The following is a 27,380-nucleotide window of genomic DNA, read 5'->3' as shown; positions in this document are numbered from 1 at the left end:
AGGTCTTAAACCTTTCATTATAAAAAATTTCAAGTTTATACAACAATAGAAAAATTTTTAAAACTACCATTTACACACACCCAGCTTCAACAATTACCATCTCCTGGTCAGTGTTGTTTGAATCAGACCCTAACCCACATTTCTCTCCGTCGCCCCTTACTGGATTATTTTGAAGCAAACTCCAGGGATCTTATTTCATTGCTAAATACTGTAGTACATATCTCTAAAAGATAATGACTTTTTAACAAAATCACAAAACCACTGCCAATGTAAACATTAATATAAATTTCTTAATACCATCAAATATCCAATCAGTCCCCAACTTTCTCAAGAATTCTTTTTACATTTGGTTTGCTCATTGAAACAAGGCTTAAACATTACATTTGGTTGGTAGGTCCCTTCAATCTCTTTTAATCTATAGATTACTCCTGCTACTTTTTATTTCTTACAATTTATTCGTCGAAGAAATTGGAGTGTTTGCCCCGAAGTTCCCCAGAGTCTGCATTTTGCTAACTCTGTCTTCAATATATCACCTAACACATAGCTCCACCCTGTGTTCTGTGTAACTCTGTAATTAGTACTAGCAGTTTGATACTGTTACCGGTCCTTTCATCAGCAGGCACCTGATGTCTCTCCTGCAGTGTCAGCGTCACTGACGATCACCATCACCGTCTAGGTCATTATTCACCTGGATTTGCAAAGTGGTGACATCGAATTCCATCACTCCTTCCCTCCACAACACCATTTGATTACCATGTAGAATAAACTCTTACAGCAAAGACACGACAATGCTTGATTCTTTCTCTTTATTATTTTCCAGAAAAGTGAGTTAGTTCACTTAGCATTCTCCAAAGGTCAACAATGAGAGTTTGGTTTTTTCTGAAATGTCATATATCACGGATTTTAAATATACTGATGTGATATTCAATCCACTGTGATCATTATTCTTATTGACTAGGCAGTAGGAGCCTCTCCAAGTTTAACTCCTGATTCTTCTGACAAGACCACAGTAATCTTTGATGCTTCCTTGTCTTCTGGTTTGACAAGATGTGCCTGGCTTTATGAAGTCTTGAAACAGGTACTATTACTTTACATGTATCTTAATGTAATATTAATAAACCACATATTACATACTCTCCTATGGTTCCAAACTTGGTAGCCAGTGTGTATATTAAAGGAGACTAAGTAAAGAGGTCAGTTTATTGACCATTAAATGTAGAATGGGATCCTGGATAGAAAAAACAAAGGCCAATACTGGAACAACTGGAAAATTTGAACACAGGTACACGTTAGACAATAGTATTGAATCAATGTTAAACTTCCTGAATTTGATAACTGAAATGTAACATATAAGAGAAAGTCCTTGTTCTTAGGTGATATATATTTTAAGTATTTAGGGATGAAGAGTTATAATGTGTGCAACTTCCTCAAACTGTTCCCAAAAATGTGTGTGTGTGTTTATGTGTACAGAGAAATCAAATGGCAAAAGGCTTACTGATGATCTAGAGGAAGATTATACTGTTCATAGTTATTACTCTTGAACTTGTAAGTTTGAAATTTCAAAAAATAAAGAGTTGTCAATAAAAGGCAAAAAAAAAAAAAAAAAGGTGTGTCGGGCTCATCTTCCCTTTCTCATTCTAGACCTGGAATCAGCCATTTCTCCAAGGAGCCTGTGATGGCTGCCGAGTGCCTGGCCGCCCATCCCTCCATCCCTCTATCCAGCTGTTGACCCTAATGGCTCACAGCTGCCCCTTCTTCACAGCATTCCCCTGGGCTACCCCAAGCTTCCTCACACCCTCCCTCTCCAGGAGCCCAGAGCCTGTGACTAACTCAGCTGGGGACAAAAGGCTGGCTTCCAGTTGAGATGAACTCTGTGCACTGGTTCCCTGGAGCCAATGCAGGACCAGGCAGACCCAGCCCCTGCCAAGCCAGCATCTGACTTTGCCCCCACCCTCCCTGCTTCCCTTGTTCCTCTCCTGACCCTCCCCCTCAATACATCACTTACAGCCTCTCAGGCTGTGCCTAAGGAACCTGACCCAAGACACAGCCTGGATTTGTTTCCATAAGAAAAAGAATTCCCTGGCAGTCCAGTGGTTAGGACTCCGCGCTTCCAAGGCAGGGGGCGCAGTTTCGATCCCTGGTTAGGGAACTAAGATCCCGCATGCCACGTGGTGCAGCCAAAAAAAAAAAGAAAAAAAAAATCTTAAAAATAAATAAATAAAATTCACCAATAAAAAGAAAAAAAGGAAATGACACAGGGAATTATAGTCATTATCCTGTAATAACCTACAATGGAGTATAATCTGCAAAAATACTGAATCACTATGCACTACACCTGAAACTCACATAATACTGTAAATCAACTATACTTCAATTTAAAAAATGAATTAATTTTTAAAAAGGAATGACATTAGGATACTGTAATACTGTATGGGCATTTCTACTGGATTGGTCACTATTTCTAGTCCTGTTCAGTGGGCAGAGCCAGGAAATTTTTTTTTTTAATGAAAAAACCTCACTGTGTGTTCAAACTGATATTTCCAATTCAATTAAGGATTTACTTAACTTTCCTGATTTCACACCTGCATCTCTTCTCTCTCCCAACTGAAAATCCTGGCTCTGAACACCATCAACATATCTACTTTATTTCTGAAGTTTTTCTGACACAAGAACACAAACCGATCACAAAATAACACAATCTTTTGACTTAAAATGCAAGTTTACATTGTTTTAGATCAATCTTGCTTATCCCGGAGTACAATATTTTAACTCATGCAAATGTATTATACAATAGCCCTTAAAACCTCAACTAAGACTTTACATTCTAAGGAGTTTCTCTTTTCTAAGAATGATAGCAACTGTCATTTCATGCATATGAAACAGCATGTCTTGACATGTGACATTCAATCCACAGTCATGCCTGCACCATGTATATAAGAACACATCCTCCAATTAGTAAGTGAGTCTTTCCTTAGCATTTGCTACTTGTACCTTGCTACCTTGTGTTTCTCACACTCCATGAGCTTTTTATTTAAAATAAGCTAAATGTATCTTCTCTGATGTTCTTATCATTTGGGCCCTTATTCTGTGAACCTTTACTGTGACTCTTCTGCCTCCTTGCCTGCAGCTGTTGTTTAAACTCTATTTCTTTTTAATTGCAGTAAAATACACAAAACGTAAAACCTACCATCTTAACCTTTTTAAAGCATACAGTTCGGTACTATTAAGCACATTCACCTTGTTGAGCACCCAATCTCCGAACTCTTTTATTATTTATTTATTTATTTATTGGCCACGCCATGCAGGTTGCGGGATCTTAGTTCCCCACCCAGGGACTGAACCCAGGGCCACGGCAGTGAAAGCGGGCCTAACCACTGGACCGCCAGGGAATTTCCCCCAAACTCTTTTAATCATGCAAAACTAAAAGGCCATACTCATCAGACAACTCCCCACTCCCTCCTCCCCGCCCCTGGCAACCACGACATTCTACTTTTGTAACAGAGCAGGACCCTATGGGGCCTTCCTGGGACAGGCCTTCCCCCATATCCTCCGCTTTAGCTCCTCTCTGAAGTACCTAGATAATAGTATTTAATGCAAATTTCCTGAGTGGTTTTGCAGATGTGAAACCCCACCACCACTACTAAATGGAAGAACTACTTGATGACCATGAGCACAAGTCCCAGGCCTCCTGGAGCCTAAGGACTGATAATGTTAACCCCTGTGACACCACCCTGCTGCCTCACCATCAGCCAATCAGAGAACTGTGCACAAGCTGATCACATACCCTGAGACCCCTCCTCTCCTGGTCCTTAAAAATGCTTTGCCAAAACCCTTCGGGGAGCTCAAGGCTTTTCTGGGCAAGCCACCTCATCTCCTTGTATGGCCTTGCAATAAACCTTTCTCTGCTCCAAACTCCGATGTTTCCGTTTGTTTGGCCTCACTGTGCGTCAGGCACAGGAACTTGCGCTGACAATTTCTGTCTCTACGATTTGCTACTCGAGGAACCTCACAGAGAAATATTTGTCCTTTTGTGACTATCTTATTTCACTCAGCATAATGTCTTCAAGATCCATCCATGTTGCAGCAGGTGTCATGATTTCCTTCCTCATTAAGGCTGAATAATATTCCATTGTATGGATACATCACATTTTGTTTATAATTAATCCATCAATGCACCTTTTGGGGTGCTTCTACCTTTTGGCTAATACAAATAATGCTACTATGAACATGGGTGTACAAACATCTCTTTCCCAGACCCTGCTTTCAATTCTTTTGGGTATATATCCAGAAGTAGAATTGCTGGACCTTACAATTTCTATTTTTAATTTTTGAGGAACTGACATACTGTTTTCCAAAGCAGCTGCACCATTCCACATTCCCAGGAACAGTACACAAAAGTATTTAAACCTCATCTTAACATCAGATTAATTTAGGTATCAGATCTTCATCCACCACAGAGATGCTGAGCTGCACGCAGTGGGGGGTCAGTGCTGACAGGTCAAAGATATTCCCCAGCATCAGAGTTAATTAGCTACTTTACCATGTGATAACCGAGCACAAAGTGTGGAGGCTGCGGCATGGACTTGGTAGTATTAGACCAAAGCCGACTTGCCAATACATTGGTACCCTGGGGTAGCGGTACAGATAATGCAGGCTGTGAGCATGCTCTCAAAGGTATATAGCTACTCCTCAGGAATGAGTCAGGATGAAAACATGCATAATTCCTCCAGTCTATTGGAATCTATATTCTTGTCCCTGAAATTTCCCACCCAATCCCCAAGTGCTCTTGGAGCTGAAGCTCTTCCTAACAGACGGCAGGGACAAAGGACGTCTGCTTCCATCTAGACCGATGACCTGGGCCAGTCCTTACTCTCTGAAACTCACTTTTGTCAGACTGGGTTAACAATATTAAGCCCCATTCAAGATACAAGTTGCTTGTGCAGATTAAATGAGATCATGAATATGAACACACTTTTCAAAATATGAAGTGTGAAAAAAATGCACAACCTAAAAGTTGAGAGTTATGTTATATTCAGCAGACAAAACTGAGGACTTAATCCAGCAACACAGCCTCTCAGCTAGCTCTGAGGGACGGCTCCAAAGAGGCAAGCGGGGAGCCAGGATATACAGGAGTTTTTGCAACAAAGACCAGGTAGTCAGAACATCAAAAGATTATTGTTAATAAAGAAAACCAGACATCTCAAGTTAAGGAATTTAGCACTTTTCTATGTATGGGAAGAGTCTATGTCTGGGCTACCTGAAATCTTCCTTTGATATGTACCTCAGCTATCTGGGGCCAGTATCCTGTGCTTTCTCATCCTGAGTCCCTTTGGGGGGGTGCACAATGAGGGGAGACTGCAGTGACTGACTGCTAGATGGCAGGCATTCTTTGTTTCCATCCTGAGTTCCCCCAGGGCTCACTGTCAGGTGGCTGTAATGTGATGGCTTGATGGCTGCAACATCTTTTGCTTACTAATATGGCAGGTGGCATTTTTCATTCACAAGAGTTACTGCAAAGCAGCAGTTTTCCTGAAACATCACTGTCGTTTCCAGAACTGACCACTTTTCTCCCAAGGCACAAACTAAATTCTGTTTGGATATGTTCGATTGTTCAGTTTCCACAGTTTGATTTTTTTGAACCACACTCATCACCTCACAATTGGGGAAAAAAAAAAAAAAAAGAGGCACTATTGAGAGAAATCAGATGGATTCTTGCCACTCACCAGGAGGGGGCTGAGAGGAGCACAACAGTGATATTTGGAAGAACGGAGAATTAGGTCTAGGAGAAAAGGTCCAGAGAGATGGAACCATGAGCCCAGAAAAGAAGCAGCTCTTTGATTCTCAAGTACAATGAACTGGCTATGAATACAAGCCATCAGACAAGGGGAGACCTCATCATTGAAAGCACTGGACGAAGAGAGACAAGCTCTAGATCTTTCACAGTACCTCTTCACAGGTGGTACAATAGGAAATGGTTTTAAGTTGTAAACCACAGGATTTAGGCAAAGGTCAAGGAGTCACCCCAGGCAAACACGGCTGTTAAACATCAAACAGAATTCCAAGGGAAGAGCTGTGTTCTTTAAAATAAAGAAATTTATACCCATCTTCCCGGAACATTTTAACATTCTGGTTAGGTTAGAAATAAAGTAAAGACTGTTCTGGTTAGAAGTAAAGAAATAAACTAGACCAACTCTAAAGGAGCTATCTTTTCAGCTCTTTTATCCACCCCATCCATGGAAATTTTGAAGGCACAAGTGGCTAAAACTTTTCTGGAAAAACAAAAAGAAGACTAAAGCACACCTGGAGCCCATGCTCCAAAGCAGGAGAGGTCACCGTGGTGAGGGGCCCGCAGGCCGCGGCAAGGGGTGGCCCCTGCTCACCGTAGCTGGAGGGAGCCCGTGCACAGCAATGAAGACCCAACGCAGCCAAAAATAAAAGGATAAAAAATTAATTAATTTTTTTCCTGTAAGTTTTATTTGCTTGGAGCTTAAAGAATTTAAGGTTTTCAAGACAGCAAGTGGTGCTGAGTACAAGAAAGACAAAAACAACGGCAACAGGCCTTGCTTCAGTCAAATGCTGGCTTCGAAAAGAATCATCAGTTAGAAGAATGTGTTTATTTTTCTCCAAGCAGAGCACATGAATCCCTTCACCAAGTTCATTTTGGTTTCATGAGTTGTTTGAGAAACTAAACTCTATCTATATTAGCACCATTCATTTAATATAGACCATGTACGCTGCATGATCCTGTGCACCAATTATTCTTATAGCTACTGATAGCAGTTTTATAATAAATGAAACCTTTGGTAAGGTCCTGTAAGGGAGGTGTAGCAATGAGCACAGACTCAGTAAGCTGAATGGACATTATTCCACAAAATCCTTCTGAAGCAGTTAGCAAAAGAAATTTGACTTTATTCATTCAGTTCATTATCTAGAACTCCAAAGGGAAAAGGAAACAAACATTTCCTTTAGGAGCTTTGTATTCACCAATTAACCCAAAGGAAGGTGTGAGCTGTAAGCAAGCCTTCCCCAGAAAGGGAAGTGTCCTGAGGTTATGCAAATAAAGCCGCGTGGGGCTACACACTGGAAAAGGAAAGGGAAAGGGAAGACCACTGAACAACCTAAGCAGGAAAGGGACAGAGAAACATCCTACATTCTCAACAAGATCAAGGATGTCTGGCTAGTCTTTTCTACACAGCAGCAGGCTCCCGACTACAAAGATGCCCTGAAACCTGTTAATATTAATTTAAAACAAAGAAAAACTATGCAAAAGGGACTTCCTCCGCACTCCCAATGCAGGGGGCCTGGGTTTGATCCCTGGTCGGGGAACTAGATCCCACATGCCGCAACTAATGATCCCACGTGCCGCAGCGAAGATCTGGCACAGCCAAATAAATAAATAAATAAATAAATAACTGTGCAATGTTCCAAAGTATCTTGCAGCCTTACAATGACTTAAGCTGCAAAGAGAAAAACAGAAAATTTCCCCAAGACTCGAAAACAAAATCCAACAACAGAAGGAAAAGGAAGGTGAGGTCAAGAAGTAGTCTGGTAGGAGAAAAGGCAAGGCTGGGGAGGAGTAATGCATTTGCATGGGAAATCCTTTCCTGCTGCTCTTTAAAGTTTCTGCCTGCGATGCTGCCCTTTCTTCGCGGAAGGCGAACATCCTTCAGTGAAAGTCAAGAGCCCTGGACCCACCTCTGCCTAAGGCACCTGTAATTTTTTTTCCTTTTTTCTTTCATTCTTTTTTTTTTTTTTTTTGGTGTATTCAAGGGTTTGTTTTTCTGTGTCACTGAAAACAACAGATGTATTCAGTTGTGTGTACTTTTTTAAATTGTGTTTTCCCCTACCCCCACCCCCTACCTCTGGCGACCACCAATCTGCTCTCTGCGTCTGTCTTTCTGAAGGAAGGCATCAGAAGTTAAAGGGAACCTCCGTCCTCTTCCTAACCTCTTGGCTCTGGAGGACCCCAACTGAGCCGTCAACGCCCTTCTCTATCAGTATTCACTTCCTGGGTTATCCTGATCAGTCTCCTGGATTTGATAATATCCATGTACTGACAACCCCATGAAATCCAGACCCTAGGAAATCTAGTTGATATTTCAGACTTAACATATCCAAACTGGAAATCTGATTTCCACCCCTCAGGCCACACCAGCTTCTTCCCCAGTGTTCACCTTTCAGAAAGCAGGACCGCCCATCGTCTGCGTTAAGCCTGCCTGAGTCAGAAGTACCAGGTTCAAGACATGGAAACAAGCTAAGTGTCCACTGACAGATAAATGGATAAAGAAGATGTGGTACATAGATGCAATGGAATATTGGCCATAAAAAAGAATGAAATAATGCCATTTGCAGCAACATGGTGGACCTAGAGATTATCATAAACGACGTAAGTCAGAGAAAGACAAATATATGATATCACTTCTATGTGGAATCTAAAATATGACACAAATGAACCTATCTACAAAACAGAAACAGACTCACAGACATAGAGAACAGACTTGTGGCTGCCAAGCGGGAGGGTGGTGGGAGAGGGAAGGATTGGGAGTTTGGGATTAGCAAATGCAAACTACTATATAAGGATGGATAAACAACAAGGTCCTAATGTATAGCCCAGGGAAATATATGCAATATCCTGTGATAAACCAGAGTGGAAAAGAATATGAAAAAGAATATATATATATATATATATATATGTGTAACTGAATCATTTTGCTGTACAGCAGAAATTAACACAACATTAAATCAACTACACTTCAATAAAATTTTTTTAAAAATGTATCAGGCTTGATAATCCAGTTACTGGGGGCAGGAGCCCCAGAGTGAAGGACAGAAGCTCGTGGGCCTCAGTTTTGCCAGCACGGGGAGAGGGCTACCGCTTGGCCGGTACCTGGGGGCGCTGGCAGTTTTTAATCAGAGAGTCCTTCACCTCTATGAGCTAGTGTCAGAGACTCTAAGTCCAGGAAATGCAGGCAATGGGGTTGACATGTGTACAAAACTGGAATCAGTGAAATGTAACAGGGACAGAGTCTGGGTGCCTGGTTATTTTCAGGTGCTCTAAAGTTTTGATTTCCCCTTTTTGTTCTACATTAACAGGCTCAAGTGAGGGCACTAGGTAGAAAGACTGTTGCTGCCTCCCAGGTCCTCTGCCCCAGGAGGAGAGGCTGAACGCAAAGCATGGCAAGAGTGAGGTTTGGGGCTTATCTATGCTTTCCAGTACCATTTAAAAATAGGTTTTGATTGACGCAAAAGTTAAAAAACTTCTATGCAGCTAGGAAACCTGAGACTCAAACTGATGAAAGTACTTTAGGAGGGTTCATTAGGATAAACCTCTAGGCCTAGAAACATGATCATTTGAATCTATTCCAACTGCTCCGGTCGGAACACTTGGGTTTATATCTTCGTTCCATCATCCACCAGCTGTGTGATGTTGACAGGTTTCCTCCTCTGGAGAGTGAGCACCTGCCCCAGAGAACTGCTGGGAAGATGAAAGGGGAGAAAACAGGGAAGCACAGAGACACCTGCTGCCTGTGGGCTGCCGAGGTAGCGAGCGTGCAGTGATGTGAGCGCTCCAGTGATGGTGGTGATGATGGTGATGTTTCAAGCTCTAGGATTCAGACCCAATTGCAATGTCAAAATACTAAAGAACCAAGGGAGATGTGGATCTAATTATCTTTTCTGCTCCAAGGTGGTAAAAATTCCTAAATGTTCCAGTGACATGTCTCAATATATAGGATAAGTCCCCAGACCTAAAAGAGAAAATCAGGATAAATGTTTGGCTTACTCACTCTTAGAAACATCTCATTTTTCAAAAGAGGAGCAAAGAAAACACATATATTACTAATTATGTTTATATTAAGTGATCTCCGTTACTAATTCTTATAGCCACGTTGGAGTACAAATGATGAATTCAGAAAAAGTAACTAGGTTGGAGCAGCCGGAGATGCTAAAGTATAATGCATTCCATGTGGCTCGGGGCCCGCTTCCTGGCTGAAAGTGCACTGTCACAGCTTCTGAGTCATCTCCTTCACTGCTACGTCCTGTGTCAGTCTTTTGACTCGTGGGCCTGTTTCTTACTCAGACTGCTGCTAGAAACGCCTGGAGTGCTTCACATAAAGTCATTCAAATAATCCTGAGTCACCACAGCTGATTTATTTTTATTTCATCTCCAGGCCACCATCAGAGTTGACACTGACTCGTCCCCCCTCTCCCTCCCACTGTGTAAGCTGGAAAAGGCACAGGCTCCGGGCTCATGTGCTGGCCCTACTGGCTGCACCTAACCAAACCCAGAAGAGGACCCAAGGCCGGCGCTCAAGTCCACCTATAGCATGAAAACAGGGAAATGTCAGCAGAGGCTAAGCAGGAATCACATGACATACGAAGCCAACAGCCTCCTGCTACCAACTCTGACGATTTCCAGTCTACAAAACAATGACCCTAGGAGAAGCACACAGATGGAGGAAGTGAGCTTTACCCGCCCCAAAGAAGCTCCTGGAATGTTTTTATTGCCCCTAGCAACAAGGCAGCCTCCACTGCTATTTCCTGTCCTCTAACCCTGCTCCCTTCCAAATGATCCTTCCGAAGAGGAGAGGGCAAAGGCTTTCCTCAGGTTCCCTACCAGCAGTGACCACCAGATGCCGGCAGAGAGCTACAGGCAATGTCCAAGCTCAGGTCCTAATCACCGGACACCCAGACCTCTGCAGTAGCTACTGACCCGGCCCTGTCCTGCTCCCCTCTGACCCAGCCTGCTCAGGTTTAATTCCTAAAATCCTGCTATGATGATGCTACTCATCTCTTCCAGGGTCTCCATGAAGCACAGAAAATGAAGTTTAAACACAGTGGTATTCCGGCCCCATCACTTTTTCCAGCTTTATCTTGTACATTTCTCATAATCCCCCACATCCAGCCAAACAGTTATCAGCACTTCTGCTTACTCTATTTCCCAGAGCTGACGTCTGCTGGCTCTCCAATTCCTACACATAATTAAGCCCAATTCAATCCTGTCTCTTCCGTTAAGTAGTTACCCCCTAACCACCTTATTTCGGAGGTAAAAGAAAAAAACCTCTCCATTCTCTGAATTCCTATAGTGACTAACCTACACGTCATGTATAAATATCATTCATTCATTTGTTCAATAAAATGCATCAGATGTCATATGCCAGGAAATATGCTAGGCCAGACGATGTGGACCCCAAGGAAGTCAAGGTCTGGGGGGGAAGGAGAGGAAGGAATTATCATGTACTGAGTATTTATGCCAAGCAGGCCACCTAATTCCACACGTCAGTTCATCCTCACCCCTCAGTGAGGTCGCCGTTGTTATTATCACTTCACAGTAAGAAAACTGAGTCTCGAGGAGTTGAACAGCTCGGCAAAGATGACCACGTATGTTTTTTACTTGCCAGGGTCCCTGTCTGTCCCCTCAGACTCTGACCATCCTTGGTGACTCTGCCCTGCCCCCTTCCTGACTCACTGGGTTCTGGCCGGGCTGCACGCCTCGGCCACAGCTCCTGGGGAAGGCTGCTTCCTTGGTTCCAGCCCTCTGACCAGGACCCAGCAAGGCCCCTGCCGTCTGCCACCCTTGCAGGCAAGGGGTGGAAGGTAGGTAGATAGGTAGGTAGGTTCCACCTGAAGTCTGCTGGAGCATCTCAGCCCTGCCCATGCTTCTGGAAACAGTCCTTCCATTAAACTCTTATGGTGCCAGCTGTTTCCTGCCAGATACATAGAGCGGGAGTCGAATCTGTGTCCATCTCACTACTGAGCCTGCCTTTTTCACTTGAGTAACTGCGCTGCTGGAGATCTGTACAAAGGGCCGAGGACCAAAGCAGAATGCACCTCACCCTGATGGGAAGGATCAGAAAAGACTTTCCTGAACAAGCCGCCTGATCTCGAGTCAGTGTTCAGAGGTGAACTGGAATTCTCCAGGCAAACAGAGAGCAAGGAGAGGTGTTCCAGGGCAGAGTCACCAGGCATGGGAACTATGTCTTATTACCAAGGCAGTTAGGTACAGTGCTCAGGAGGGAATAAGGGGGGGTGGAGGGCTCCTAAACTTTGATGATGATCACGTACTTCTCCATCCACATGGGGAGATTAGAAGAAAGACTTAGCTAGATTCTGAGCAGGAGAAACAATGTGCCTATTCCCTACCTTCAACAGAGCCCTGTCACAGAAGATAAACCCAATGATTCAGCATAATGTATCCCTTAATGACCCTGGTCTCATCTACCAGCACCACCTCGAGCTCTCCCCCAGGCCTGCCACGCCGTCATGCCTCTGTGCTCTTGCACACGTTCTCCTCGTCAGAGACGCCTCCCTCCACTTCCCACCGGATCAACTCCTCCTCTTTCAGGACGCGCCTCAGGCGCCTGCTTCTCTGCAAGTATTTCTGGCCATGCGCCATGTTCCCTAATGCCGGGTGCACGGTCCACGGCAGCACTTCCCTAACACAGGCCTGCACTCCGTTTACTCGTGTGCGTGTCTGTCCATGGACTCAGTGGTGAGGTGCTGGGGCGCAGGAAGGCAGAAGGTTGCAGAGGAAGTGCTGGGGCCCTGGAGTCCACCACCTAGACCCAAAGCCTAGACTCTACCCCCAAACAACTGGGTCAACTTAGGCAAGTTATTTACCTCTCTGGGCCTCAGTCTCATCATCCAGAAGGTGAATAATTCCAGTTATACAAGTAAGCCCTCAATAACCGTTAGTTATTAATACATACCTGTACATCTCTTATTTCCTGTATAAAAAAGCTTACGTTTGTTGAATGAATAAATTTTCCTACAATTTCCTGTTGCTCCGCGTAGATACCAAATTCTACTTAGCCTTTGTTTTATTCAATCATGAAAGGAAGGCTCTCATCTCTAAGTATGTGCTTATTTTACCATTGGCTAAACAGGACCTTTTCTGTAAAGGAATTCAGTTTCTTCCCATTGTCACTGGCCTGGCCGCAAACTCCACATGCGTCTGCTACACAGTTACCCCACAGAAGGGCAGGTCTGTCTTAATAATTTACAGAGACATATTATCACATCAAATCTTGCTGGCTCCCCTCAGCTGGCATGAGTCACGACAGTCATAGGCTCTCCACAGCACAGGAAGGACTCATAGGGAAACTTTTTTTTAATGCTGAAGCAATGCAAGATTACTGCAGTCATGAAATACTCCTTGAAAGTTTTTTAAATGTCAGTATCTAAGCCCCAAATCCTTAACTGTCACAGCCCCGGCAACAAGTCCCTGTGTAAGGTAACTTCCCTGGTAACTGGTAAGGCAGCTCGGCTGACCCAGGGCACTTGCTAGAAGACGACAGCAGTGCCACCTGAGAGCAACATAAAAGCCACCCGGAGGGGCCAGCTCCCTCAGCATCACCTGGAGGACAGCTGCAGATGAGGGGGTCGGCCCCTCCCTCCACACCTCACCATCCCGATGCTGCTTTGTTGTCACCCGCCTCCACCAACTCAGCTCTCACCACTGCAGGCCTCAGCTGGGTTACTCCATGGCCCCATCCGGGCTCTGGACCCCACTCTCATGTGGTCAGGATTCACCAGCTTTCAATACCCCTGCCCACCGCTGACCAGCGCTTCCTGGGAAACCACATTCCTCGCTGGCACTCACGTGAGTTCCCGACTACTTGCTGGGACAATAAGAGAATAACTGAATTACTTAAAGTCAATCTGATCATTTTTGAAGACTAAGAGAAGGACCTCCCCATGTGACAATGTATTTAATATTCTTTGAAAAGACAATTCCCTACTTACAGGTCTTCTGGTGGAAGCGCCTTGGACGGAGTGGTAGAATTCTGGCTGGACGCGGCTGCTTTTCTTGATTCTTCGTTTCCTCACTGAGATCTCCTGCTCGCTCTGGTGGTGAACCTCCACGGCAGGCTTGGCTTCTTCCAGCCGGGCAGCTGCAGCCGCTGCGGCCCGTCTCCTAAGGTGCCGAGGGCTGGCTCGGAATCCCTGGGGCAGGAAACACAAGCGAACAGATGCAGATTGGTCCTGAGTCAGTTGGGCAGTTCTCTGGGGCTAGTTGCACAGAGACGTCCAAAGACACCAGCTCTGTGAGCTCTCTGACCACCCAAAAAGTGAGCTCAAAGTGTAGCAAGGTTTGTGTGTCCTGCAAAGCATCTCGTGTTCCGGGACCCAGAGTTATTCTACCTTAAGAGATGTTTTAATCCAGAAATGCTAGTTTAAAAAAAAAGTAGGCAGGCATACTGCTTTACTTATGTGGATATAAGTCAAACTAAGTGTGAAGAAGGGGGACTCCAGGTGGGCGTCAGGATGGTACAGGGAAAGGACCCAGTATTACCCCAGGGAAAAGGATGCTCTGCTCCCCTGGAAGTGGACTGTGCAGGAAGGAAGTCAGGAATGCAAGGCATCATCATGAAACACCTTAAAGGGAGGGTCTAACACCAAATGGCGCAGGACAGTGCAGCAAACGGTATGGGTTTGGGGGATCAGATGGGCTTGGGTCTAAATGCTGACCTGTTCATTATAACTACACATTTATTAAACATTGATGATCTAATTTTTCCAGCCTAAGAAATGGATAACATTCTCCTCACAGGGTTTTTAGGTTTTAAATAACGTAACAGATGTAAAAGCAAACGTAAGCAGATACTATGCTTAGACATAAAATTCTAAGAATAGTATCTGGCAGATACCAGGTGCTCAATGAAATGTTAACTTTCCTTCTTTTTTACAGTATGGTGAGTATAAGGATGACTTGCTGGGCAAGGAAACAAGTTCAGCTGTGCATCTGGGAACGTGCACACGGTTTTGGAAAATACCAAAGAATTACATAAAATAACCTCTGTCCTGGAGTAGCTGACGATTTGCTTCAGAGCAGAAGTCTGCTGCAGAGTATACAAGCAGACTGGGATGGGCGACGCGGGGTGAGGGGCAGTGGAGGGCGCGAGGTGCATACAGACCCTACAGGAGGAATCAATCGATGAAGCTGAGCTCAGCGGACCAGTGGAATGTGGAGAAGGGATAGAATTTATGTTCCAGGCAAGGAAACAACATAAGTCAAGAATGAAGAAGTAAAGTGATGGATTGATGGATGGATGGATGGAATGTTTATGTAGCAATAAGAAACATTGTTTGATGATGTGCACACCCACATGCAGGGGAACGCACAAACGGACGAGGTGAGAATCTGCGGTGTGATGATGGGGCCCTAGACACCAGGCTGAGGATGAAGGAGAAAAAGACAGAAGTTCCAGGTGAGCCACAAAGTCAAAGGAGGGCGGAGGTCAACAGAAATCAACAAGGGAGGAAATGCAAATGGATCTGGCAAAACTGAGGTCACAGTTTGGGCACTTTCTTCTTACCCCAAACACATGAGCCTGTTTCCACGTCTCGTCTGTGTGCAGGCCTGGGGGGAAGGCGGTCCTCAACCCCAAACAGGCCCAGAACATGTCCAGACTCCCATGTAATCCCAGGGCTGTGCAGCAGGTGCCGTGAAAAGGATGGAGAAGGGGAAACTGGGCCAATGGCTTAGCCGGGCTGCTTTTTTTATGCAGGTTCCTGGATGTCCTCCCCCTACGCCCTCCCTCCCCACACACACTCACGCACACATACACCACACTCTGATAGCTACTGAGGGGTTTAGTCACCACTAGGTGGCACTGATTTCCAGAAACATGTGCTCTGGTGGAATGAAGTGAGTGTTCTGATGATACACTAGCTTCTGTCCCAGTGGGGATAAGCATATTTCTTAGGTAAATATGCAGACTCTCCTTCTCTTATGCTCTTAGGAGTAACAAACAACCAAATTCTACTTAATTTCTATTATTACCAATAGTCTCGAGGGCCTACAAATTCTAGAAACTCTTAGGAAAACTACATAAAACTCACTTATAGCGACCAAAAAAAAAAGTAAAACATGTTGGTACAGTCATTTTGGAGAACAATAACCCAGTAAATCCACACCCCTGTATCTACTCTGGAGAAACTCTAGCAAGTAGGCCCAAGTAGATATTCAAGCACTGCTTACAATAAAAATTAGAAACTGTTTAAATCAGTCTTTCCTAAACTTCTGTCACTTTCACTCCACCTTCACATTTTTCTAAGATTAGAGCACCAGCATACACACCTCTGTGATTTATCTTATATCCAAATACACATGGACTATTTTAAAATAACTTCTTACAAACACTACAGGGCAGTACACAGACAGCAAGCAGCCAGGCTATCTGGGTTGACACACAGCCTCTGTCACTTCCTAGTTATGTGACCTTCAAGAGTTACTGAACCATATCCTCATCTGTAAAATGGAGATTCAAAACAGTACTTAATTCATAGGGATGTTGAGAAGCATAAATGTATTAATAAATGTAAAGTACTTAGAAAAGTGCCTGGCACACAGCGATACATAAGGGTTGGTTATGATTATTAGGTATATTGCTTGTGTGAATAAAAGATATTCTTAAAGACAAAAGTGTGTTATTAATCAGATGTAAACAGGAAAATGAATCACACTGCAGGTGTGCCCTGCTGATAGACACATGAGGTACCAACCACCCTGGTCATCAGGAGAGAGTTCCCTGCTCTAGAGAATCCCAGGCACTTGTTGTCCTGAGAGTCCAACTGTCTGGGCTAGAACCCCAGCTCTCCCACTTACTAGGTGTACGATCTTGGCCAAGTTACTTCTCTGAGCCTCAGCTTCTTCCTCTGCCAAATGCATACAGTATTCCCCCTCTAGTAGAGTTACATGGTATTTAGATGAGATAGTCTACATCAGCCTCTTAGAACAGTACACAGATGACAGTAAGTAGTCAATGGACCCCCTTATTATTATGGTTTCACTTCCTGGATGCTACAGCAGCAACTCACCTGCCAGCAGTTCAGAGCTATGATCACAAACACTGCAAACAGCACACAGTCATTGCTGAGCAGGCATTTTTTTAATCTCCCTAAACCACTGCAGATAATTATTGGTTTGGGGTTTATTACACTTGCTTGTCCTAAATACTATAAAAAATAAGCCATGACTTTTAACAGAAGGAAATTTTCTTTTAAAACAGTAGGTGGTGCTATAAGCTCTCACAGGTGTTAACAGGATTTGATGGAGTCAGTATAAAGTCCATTTCTCCCTCTAGCCATTTGATCTTGCCCGGATGTCCTTCAACCAGTAGGTGATGGGAACTTGGCAGTCTCTTGGTAGTGGACTTCTGCCATTTTTAGGCCACGCTGTTTTTAAATTTATTTATTTATTGATGTATTGATGTATTGATGTACAATGTTGTGTTAATTTCTGGTATACAGCAAAGTGATTCAGATATATATACATAGATATAGATATAGACATAGATATAGATATTCTTTTCCAGATTCTTTTCCCATATAGGTTATTACAAAATATTGAGTATAGTTCCCTGTGCTATACTCGTATACTTGTCCTTATAGATGATCTATTTTATATATAGTAGTATGTTATCTCTTAATCCAAAACTCCTAATTTATCCCTCCCTCCCTTTTCCCTTTGGTAACCATAAGTTTATTGTCTATGTCTGTGAGTCTATTTCTGTTTTGTAAATAAATTCATTTGTACCATCTTTTAGATTCCACAAATAAGTAATATCACATGATATTTTTCTTTCTCTTTTTGACTTACTTCACTTAGTATGATAATCTCTAGGTCCATCCATGTAGCTGCAGATGGCATTATTTCATTCTTTTTTATGGCTGAGTAGTATTCCATTGTACATATTTACCACATCTTTATCCATTCATCTGTCAATGGACATTTAGGTTGCTTTCATGTCTTTAGGCCACCCTGTTTTATCAGCACCCTTTGGGCAGTAACTTCTCAGATGCAAAGTCTTGATACACAGCTAAGTCCGGGTTCTCCACAGCCCATTCTACATCTTCCCTCTCAATAACCTGGTATAGTTCCCAGGGAGGCTCATGGTCAAGGATCAACCCATTGCAGTCTCTCTGCTTGGACACTGAATGTTAAGCAGAGGGATGTAAAGACTGAAAATAGCAGAAGGAATTTATCAGTCTAGTGGATGCACCAAAGACCTTTTGAAGCTGCCTATTTCTGTTATAACAATTCAGTTTTGGTTGTAAATTCTACCATACATTTGTAATAAATTCTCTTTTGGTTTAAGTCAGAGTCAAATTCCATTGCCTGCAAACAAAACCCCTGATGCATACTCTTTCTGTTAGGTTTCACGTGGCTAGCTATTTTCCTCACACATCAAATACTCAGACTTAACCAGGCTGTTTGTTTAGACTGTCAAAAAAGGGAGAAGATATTAATAGCAATAATTTACTAAGCACCATTTAGGTGCTAAGCCTATTATATCCACTTCATAGACAACCAAACTGAGGCTTACCAGGAGTAAGTAACCTACCTAAGGCCAAAACTCACAAAAAGAAAAGCTCGTCTTTCTAACTCCAAACCTGTGCCCTCTCCACTTTGCTCTTAGGTAGGGAGGTTATAAGGCAGTAATGCATTCAGAGCTAATCTTCTACATATACTCAGAACATATGTTGACTGATTAAAACAAGAAATGTCTATAAACATTTTAGAAAAGTCAGGCAGAAATTGAAAAAGTTAACATTTTCAAGGAAGAATTATTGTTATATAAGATCAAAGCACCATCCAGTTTACTGATGAAGCATCTGAACAAATGGAAACTTAATGCAATGAGTATTTTATATAGAATTGTTTTTGTGTTATTGGTGTACCTGAAAAGCTAAGGTTTATAGGTAAAGACATAGATTTACCATATTCAAATATTATGAAGCTCAATAAGCCGCTGTTTATAAAGCACGTAATGCCCCATAAAAACCCTACGATTCTCCTCATCCAAGGCTAGAAATAAAGTATAGAGCAGAAGTTCTTGAATCCATGGATAAAATTCAAGGGAGATGGAGCAGGCAATCAATGAACTCGGATGGGGAAAAATATGTCTTTATTTTCACTAAACTCTAATTAAAACCTAGCATAGGGCTTCTCTAGTGGCTCAGTGGTTAAGAATCTGCCTGCCAATACAGGGGACACGGGTTCGAGCCCTGGTCTGGGAAGATCCCACATGCCGTGGGGTAACTAAGCCTATGCACCACAACTACTGAGCTCATGCACCTCAACGAGAGAGCCCATGTGTCACAAACTACAGAGCTCATGCACCCTGGAGCCTGCGCACCACAACTAGAGAGAGAAAACCCACATGCCACAACTAGAGAGGAGCGGTGTGTCTCACCATGAGGACAAGGACACTGGCAGCAGAAGTTATGGGAAGTACTCCCTGGCGTGAGTCCTCCCAGAGTCCACCATTAGCCCCACCAAAGAGCCCAGGTAGGCTCCAGTGTTGGGTCGCCTCAGGCCAAACAGCCAACAGGGAGGGAACCCAGCCCCACCCATCAGCAGACAAGTGGATTAAAGTTTTACTGAGCTCTGCCCACCAGAGCAACAGCAAGCTCTACCCACCACCAGTCCCTCCCATCAGGAAACTTGCTCAAGCCTCTTAGATAGCCTCATCCACCAGATGGCAGACAGCAGAAGCAAGGAAAAGTACAAGCAAGGAAAACTACAGCCTGTGGAACAAAAACCACATTCACAGAAAGATAGACAAGATGAAAAGACAGAACGCTATGCACCAGATGAAGGAACAAGATAAAACCCCAGAAAAACAACTAAATGAAGTGGAGATAGGCAACCTTCCAGAAAAAGAATGGAGGCAAAGATCAAGAAGATGCAAGAAATGTTTAACAAAGAACAAACAAGCAGAGATGAACAACACAATAACTGAAATGAAAAATACTCTAAAAGGAATCAATAGCAGAATAACTGAGGCAGAAGAACAGATAAGTGACCTGGAAGAGAGAATGGTGGAATTCACTGCTGTGGAACAGAATAAAGAAAAAAAAATGAAAAGAAATGAAGACAGCCTAAGAGACCTCTGGGACAACATTAAACGTAACAACATTCGCATTACAGGGGTCCCAGAAGGAGAAGAGAGAGAGAAAGGACCTGAGAAAATATTTGAAGAGATTATAGTCGAAAACTTCCCTAACATAGGAAAGGAAATAGCCACCCAAGTCCAGGAAGTGCAGAGAGTCCCATACAGGATAAACCCAAGGAGAAACATGCCGAGACACATAGTAATCAAATTGGCAAAAATTAAAGACAAAGAAAAACTGTTGAAAGCAGCAAGGGAAAAGCGACAAATAACATACAAGGGAACTCCCATAAGGTTAACAGCTGATTTCTCAACAGAAACTCTACAAGACAGAAGGGAGTGGCATGACATATTTAAAGTGATGAAAGGGAAGAACCTACAATCAAGAGTACTCTACCTGGCAAGGATCTCATTCAGATTCAATGGAGAAATCAAAAGCTTTACAGACAAGCAAAAGCTAAGAGAATTCAGCACCACCAAATCAGCTCTACAACAAATGCTAAAGGAACTTCTCTAAGTGGGAAACACAAGAGAAGAAAAGGACCTACAAAAACAAACCCAAAACAATAAAGAAAATGGTCGTAGGAACATACATATGGATAATTACCTTAAATGTAAATGGATTAAATTATCCAACCAAAAGACACAGGCTCGCTGAATGGATACAAAAACAAGACCCATAGATATGCTGTCTACAAGAGGCCCACTTCAGACCTAGGGAAACATACAGACTGAAGGTGAGGGGATGGAAAAAGATATTCCATGCAAATGGAAATCAAAAGAAAGCTGGAGTAGCAATACTCGTATACTTTTTAATTGAAGTATAGTTGATTTACAATGTTGTGTTAGTTTCAGGTGTACAGCAAAATGATTCAATTATACTTATACATACATTGGGTTGGCCAAAAATTTCGTTCAGGTTTTCCTTAACCATCTTACGTAAAAGCCTGAACAAACTTTTTGGCCAGCCCGATATATATTCTTTTTCAGAAAAAAAAAAAGATACAGGGCACAGTCACACAGGATTAGCCAGTGGGACAGCCACTCTGCTTCACACAGTAATTCAGGGCACCAGGCACCTTCCACCTTGTGGCTCGTGAGGTGCCCAATGTCCTCTCCACATTGCCAGTTTATGGAAAAAGAGCCAGGATTGTGTGCAGATGGTGTCCATCGGCCAGGCCTGCAAACAGCAACCACGACTTCTCGCACTTCATTAACCAGAACCTATTTATGTGGGCAATCAATGAACTGCAAGGGAAGCTGAAAAACGTGGTTAGGCCACATGCCCAGAACAAAGAGAACACACCGGTGTCAGTGAGTGCAGCAGACTCTGCCACAGAGCTGGTCGCAAAACCAATTCCCCAGCTAGCCACCTCCTTTGTTAGTCCTCTTCTCTCTGGCAGTGTGAGCCTCACCAACTACAACTCCTGGGCTCTCAGACAAACTAAGACAAAAAGAGTTCCCTACACACATCTTGTTACACAGCCAAACATAATTTGAGCCTCATTTATCAAACACTTTCCCAACACTGTTCAGCTGGTTAACTTCACCCAACTCTAACTCTTTAGAGTTGCGTAAATAATAATAATTTCCAGTTATCAAGCATTTCCCATGTGCCAAACACCAAGCACGCATTATTTCATTATTTCTTGTAGTATTCTTAGGAGGTAAATATTTTAATGCCATTTTACAGATTAAAGAAAAATATACACTTAGAAGTTTGCCTAAGTCTTAGAAAGTATCTGCTCTACAACTGAGCCTTCAGGCAACCAGACCTGCCCTCGCCATAAGGGGTCAGCAAACTATAGCCCTCAGGCCAGGTCTGACCCACTATCTATTTTTGCAAAGTTATATTGGCATATAGCCATGCCCACTCCCATTTATTGCCCATGGCTACTTCTGCGCTAGAAAGGAGCACAGTTGAGTAGGTGCAATAGAGTTCACATGCCCTGCAAAGTCAAAAATCTCTAACAGGGGGTCCATTACAGAAAATCTTTGCCAGCCCCTGCTCTGCAGTATCCTGTAGGGCCTGGAGCACTCTGCCTCTTTCATAGACTGAGAAGTAACTCTGACTTGGCCATTTGGGTCAGCTAATCTGTACTCTGCCCCAACAACCTGGTCTGTGAAATATACAGGTCAGTCTAATATCCCTCTGGCAGCCTGGTCTACTCCGTCTGTTTGTGGTTTCACAGGCAGATTTAACAACATCTGTTACACTGTTTCATCAAACACATAGATGATATTATCAAAGGATGCACCCGCATTATTTTCTTATAAGGATTATGCCTATTCCACGACAATTTTTTTATATTTGGACTGTAACCACCAAGCCAAAGGTTTGCACAAATTTATCAACCCTACAGCTTTTGATACGACAGCTTTCACGCCTTCACCATTCCCACCTCCTGCTTTGGTTTTTCGAGATAAAGCCATCAGCACAGAGCGACAGTGAATTTTATGGGCAGTGGCTGTCCAGTAAGGCAAGGCTTATTCTGTTGAAACTGGCCTTGTTGATGGAATTCATCATTTTTTTTTTTTTTTACCAAAATGAACCATAAAAAGAATATAAGTATGCTTGGCTTTTAAAAGACTCAGAATGTGGAAGCTACATTACGTTCACATTAAAATCAAGTTCAAAGTAGGGTAGAAATTGCATCTCCTTACTCAAAACTAGAAAAAGGGCATTTTAGTGGATGCTGTGGGGCACCACCCAAACTCCAGCTTCATGAGACAGATGCTAAGACTGCTGGCAGCCCCTGGCTTTTAGCTGAACCCCTATGTGGGAATTACCCTCAGCCTGAGCGCTAGCTGCCTGGCCACCAACACCCCCTCTTCCAGGGCGAACGCTGGTCAGGGGAAATGGAGAGTCGCTGCCTCAGTTAGAAACAACTCTGAAAGGTCCCTCAGCTCCAGAACACTCTGTGGGATCAGCTGAGGCCTCTGGTGCATATGCATCACAATTCAACTTCCTCCTCTGCCGGGATCCTGCTTCCCTGTTCCCTTTAAGTGTTCTTCCTGAGGGCACCCTCCCCATAAGTGCACGGTAATTTTCATCTCAAAGTCTATTTCCCTGGGAAACTGACCTGCAACAAACATGAAGTCTGATTTCCTAAGCAGTGCCATCAACAACTGATGCGCCATATTTAACATCCAATGACAGCAAAGAATCAACAGTAAAGAGATTCTGGGGACAGCAAATCCATCAGTACAAAAATGACAGCAACAGCAAAACATTGGGAGTATGTACATCGAACACAGGTAGCATCAGGATAGAGAAGGAGCAGGCATCTGGGAAGTGAGGTGGGGGGTAGATGGAGGTCTAGAGCAAGGCTAAGGAGGGCAAAACAGGAGAGTCATTGCCATCTGCTCTCCTGCAGCCAGAGCTCCCGGGAGCAGACAGTCATGTGCAGTGGCAGTCTCTATAAATAGCAAAGCAACCAGCAAATCATAACCCAGCCTTTGTAATTACACACTGAGGGAGTCTCACAGATGATTCTTTAGATATGAGCACGGTCGGCTTGCAGGCAGCCTTTTCTGAGCTACCCACTCACAGACAGTAACCAGCCACTGTGTCTACTAAATAGTCAGTTTAAAATAGGAATATGCCAGAGACACCGTCCTTTTCAAGATAAAAAGCTAGATAATATAAAACAGGAAGCGTGTTTTGTGGAGTGTTTACAACTTGCCAGTTGCTAAGATGCCAAACAGCACCCAAACAGCGAGATGACTGAAGTGGTGAACAGTCACACAAAGCAGAGGTCATAAACATCAGTCCTAAGAAAGAAGGCAGCCCAGAGGCAGCCCAAAGGAACAACAAAAAGGGCACGGGGAAGAAAGGCAGAGGAGGCGTGATGCCGTGTGCTCACTGAGTGTGCAGGAGAAAACGAAGATGTGAAAGGAAAGAAGGAAAATAGGAAAGGGAGGAAAAATCCAACTTGTGCTCATTTGCAACAAGTCACAGCAAAGTCCTAGCAAGTGGTCACTCAGTCTTTTCAAGGGCATCCGTAAGCATCTTCAATACCTGTTACAAAATCAGAGTCTTTAAGAGACTAAAGTCCATTTATCAGACAGTGCAGCAGAAACCACTCAAGACACAGGCGAGGGCAGCGGACTACGTATGACCAAGACAAAATAAAAGACCTAAGTGTGTATGCAAATTGAATAACTAACACTCTACACAAAGAAAGAACGGTGGTTAAATTAACCTTACAAGTACAGTTATATCAACAGCGTCCCCAACAAGCTATTCTAAATTAACAGCTTAGTCTTAAGGTCCAACTTAATCCCAATATGATATTGTTTCGTGAGAAATTCCTAAATTGAGGCTGATATGACTCAGGACAACTCAGGCATGAGACAGATGGTGTAGCAACCAGGCCTGCCAAGGGTCACGAGTCTATGCAGGCAAAGATCCTGTGGGTGGGCACAGCCGTGGGAGGCTCCAGTCGGGTGTGCAAGAGTATTAGGGCACCGGCTGATTAGCTCAGGCAGAGTGGGGCCTTGGTGGCCCTAAGGGGTAGAAGCCCCAAGACCCCTGGGTGTCCTCTCTGTTGCCCACCTCCTTCCCACTCTTGAGCTCCTGAACTTCCCCCAGGGTCTAGCAATTAAAAGTCATCAGCCTTCGGTCGGCACCTGTTCTGATTGATCAGTGCCCACTGCTCAGGGCAGGATTTCAAGTCCCAAAGGTGAGCTACAGCACTAGCACAGGGAAGTGGAGGAGGCATTTACTGAGCCCTGGGACAGGAGTAGGGGATGGATGCTTGCCAAGCTCAGCACCAAGCCCCAGGCACATGCCTGGGAAGAAAGCCAGAGACTCGATGGGTACAAGCTCCCAGCACACAAGGCGATGATCAGAAATGTCTCCGAAGTATCACCAGTCCCCACTGGGGACGAGCAGGGCGCTCCCAATCACACTCTGAAGGTTGAACCTTTGCCCCCAAAGAAACTAACTGAATGTGTACTTGGCCTGTGTTCCAAGTCTTTAATGCTTTTCTGGCAGCACATTTACTCTCAAAGTCTGCTTACCCTGAAGACCGACTCATCAGCAAGAAGAAAAAAATTGTTTTCACAACCTAATATCTTCTGATAACTGATACTAAGAGAGAGAGAGAAGGAGCAGAGAGCTAAAAGGACCAAGGGCCAAACAAAAACAGCTAATCAGACACTGAGAAACGTGAGCTAGTCCAGTCTGGGGGTAGCTGCGGCATCACTTACGGTGCATTTCTGCTCTGTCTTTGACCTATATCACAGGGACATCAGCAAAATCTCTGCATTAGAAGTCACCTTGTACTGACTGTTTTTCCTGAGATGATGTTATTGAATAGTAGCTAAAAGCTTTAAAGAGATTTAGTTACTCCCTCTTGCAGTTATTTGGGCAAGAGCTAGGAACTTTTTAACCTAGATCATATGATCCTGTTGACTTTCCCAGTAGACTGATTAAAGTGGTGTTTATTTCAATGTGGCTTTTTTTTAAAAAAAAAAACAGCATTTACCACAGTTTGACTCATTTAAAATGTATTTGTGGATATGAAGCCAGAAACAGGCTTCTTTTTCCTTTGTCCTTCATTGTTCCTACCTGAACATGGCACAAAGTCCATTCTCATTAAGTTTGGGGTTTGATTTTCTTTTTTAAAGATCTAGTTGTCTAAAAATTGCAGATAAGAACAAATTAGAAAGTTAAACCCTCCCAAACAAGTATACCACACTCTTTTCAAAGTATATAAATCAATGGATGTCCCTGTTTTGTACCTCGAAACACATCTCTCCAGAGTAATACCTGGGAAGTTAGTAAATAACATCCTGATTTTTTTCCTGTGCTTACACAGATATTTACAGACAAATAAACAATAATTTTTCACAAAAATAAGATCTTGCTAAACATATTGGGTTGCAGTTTGCTCTTTTTATCTAACAATGATAGAGATGGCATTTCAGATTTACAATATTTTTAACAGCTGAATAATTTTCCAGTATACTGGTATGCCATACTTTAGTTAGCTATACTCCTATTGTTTAAAATATGGGATATTTCAGGTTTCTTCTTTTATAAACAGTGCAATAAACAAGATGTATATATATATATATCTTTAACTAAATCTTTACTTTGAAATGGAATTACCAGGCCACAGAAAAATTACATTGTAAAGACACCACCAAATGTGTCTCTAAAAATGCTGAACCAACCGCATTTCTAGCAATGCTCTGAAAGCCCTGTTTCCTCCTATCCCCATCAACACTGGAGAGTATCAATCATTTTATTTCTTGCCAGTCTGATGGGTAAAAAACAAGTCTTAATTTGTATTTTTTATTAGTAAAAAAATATGGAAATCTTTTCATATTTTTATCAGCCTTTTTTTTGTTTTCTTCTTTGAATTGTCCATTCACATCCTTTACTCATTTTTCTACAAATTGTATGTATGTGCCATATTGCTTCTGTGGAAGCTTTTTTTTTTTTTTGCCGTACGCGGGCCTCTCACTGTTGTGGCCTCTCCCGTTGCGGATCACAGGCTCCGGATGCGCAGGCTCCGGATGCGCAGGCTCAGCGGCCATGGCTCACGGGCCTAGCCGCTCCGCGGCATGTGGGATCTTCCCGGACCGGGGCACGAACCCGTGGCCCCTGCATCGGCAGGCAGACTCCCAACCACAGCGCCACCAGGGAAGCCACTTTTTTTTTTTTTTTGTAGAAGCTTTCTATATAATACGAATACAATTATTTGCTATATATGCAGCAAGTATGTTTGCCTAGGTTACAACCTGCCTTTTAATCTTACAGTACATAAGTCTACAGTTCTTTTACTCAAACCTGCCCATCTTTTCCTTTATGAGTTCTTTTTTTAAAATTTTTATTGAAATAATAAGTTGATCTACAATGTGTTAGTTTCAGGAGCTAACAGCAAAGTGATTCAGTTATACATATACATATGAATATATATTCTTTTTTACATTCTCTTCCATTATAGGTCATTACAAGATATTGAGTATAGTTCCTTGAATAGAGTTCCCTGTGGTAAACAGTAGGTCCTTGTTGGTTATCTATTTTATATATAGTAGTGTGTATATTTTAATCCCAAACTCCTAATTTAACCATCCCCCCCCCTTATGACTTGTAAATTTTGTTTTTTTCCTAGGAAGTTTCTCCCAGCTTGCAAGATTACAAAATGTTCTCCTATATCTTCTTCGATTCCTTACCTCCTTTACGTGCACATTTATAATCCATCTGTAATTAATTACATGCATATTTTTAATCCATCTGAAATTAATTTTTGAGTATAGTGTGAAGTATAGACTAACTTTACTTCCAATGGGTAATATCACCCATTGAATTATCTATTCTTTCTCCAGAGTTTATTTTATTTATTTTTAATTTTCTAAATGTTTATTTTTTATTATAGAAAATTTCAAAATATATAAAACAAAGAAGAAGTCAGGTAAGCTGGGACCTGGGGCCCTCTACCTGAACACTTGCACATGCACCTGGACAAA

At 43.0% G+C, this 27,380-nt stretch overlaps 1 protein-coding gene across 4 annotated transcripts in view; it reads right to left on the bottom strand.

Moving 5' to 3' along the window:
* The window catches only part of DST (dystonin), a 494,628-nt gene that overhangs the window by 436,724 nt on the left and 30,524 nt on the right, over positions 1–27,380 (bottom strand). For all 4 annotated transcript variants that reach the window (XM_012532210.3, XM_033424298.2, XM_033424315.2 and 1 more), the window contains exon 3: positions 13,744–13,944. In XM_012532210.3, the coding sequence (XP_012387664.2) occupies positions 13,744–13,944 (201 nt within the window). The remainder of the gene's footprint in view (positions 1–13,743; positions 13,945–27,380) is intronic.

This window comes from Orcinus orca, chromosome 10 (assembly GCF_937001465.1).
Source record: "Orcinus orca chromosome 10, mOrcOrc1.1, whole genome shotgun sequence".
Classification (NCBI taxonomy): domain Eukaryota; kingdom Metazoa; phylum Chordata; class Mammalia; order Artiodactyla; family Delphinidae; genus Orcinus; species Orcinus orca.
This window is presented reverse-complemented; position numbering and strand designations above follow the sequence as displayed.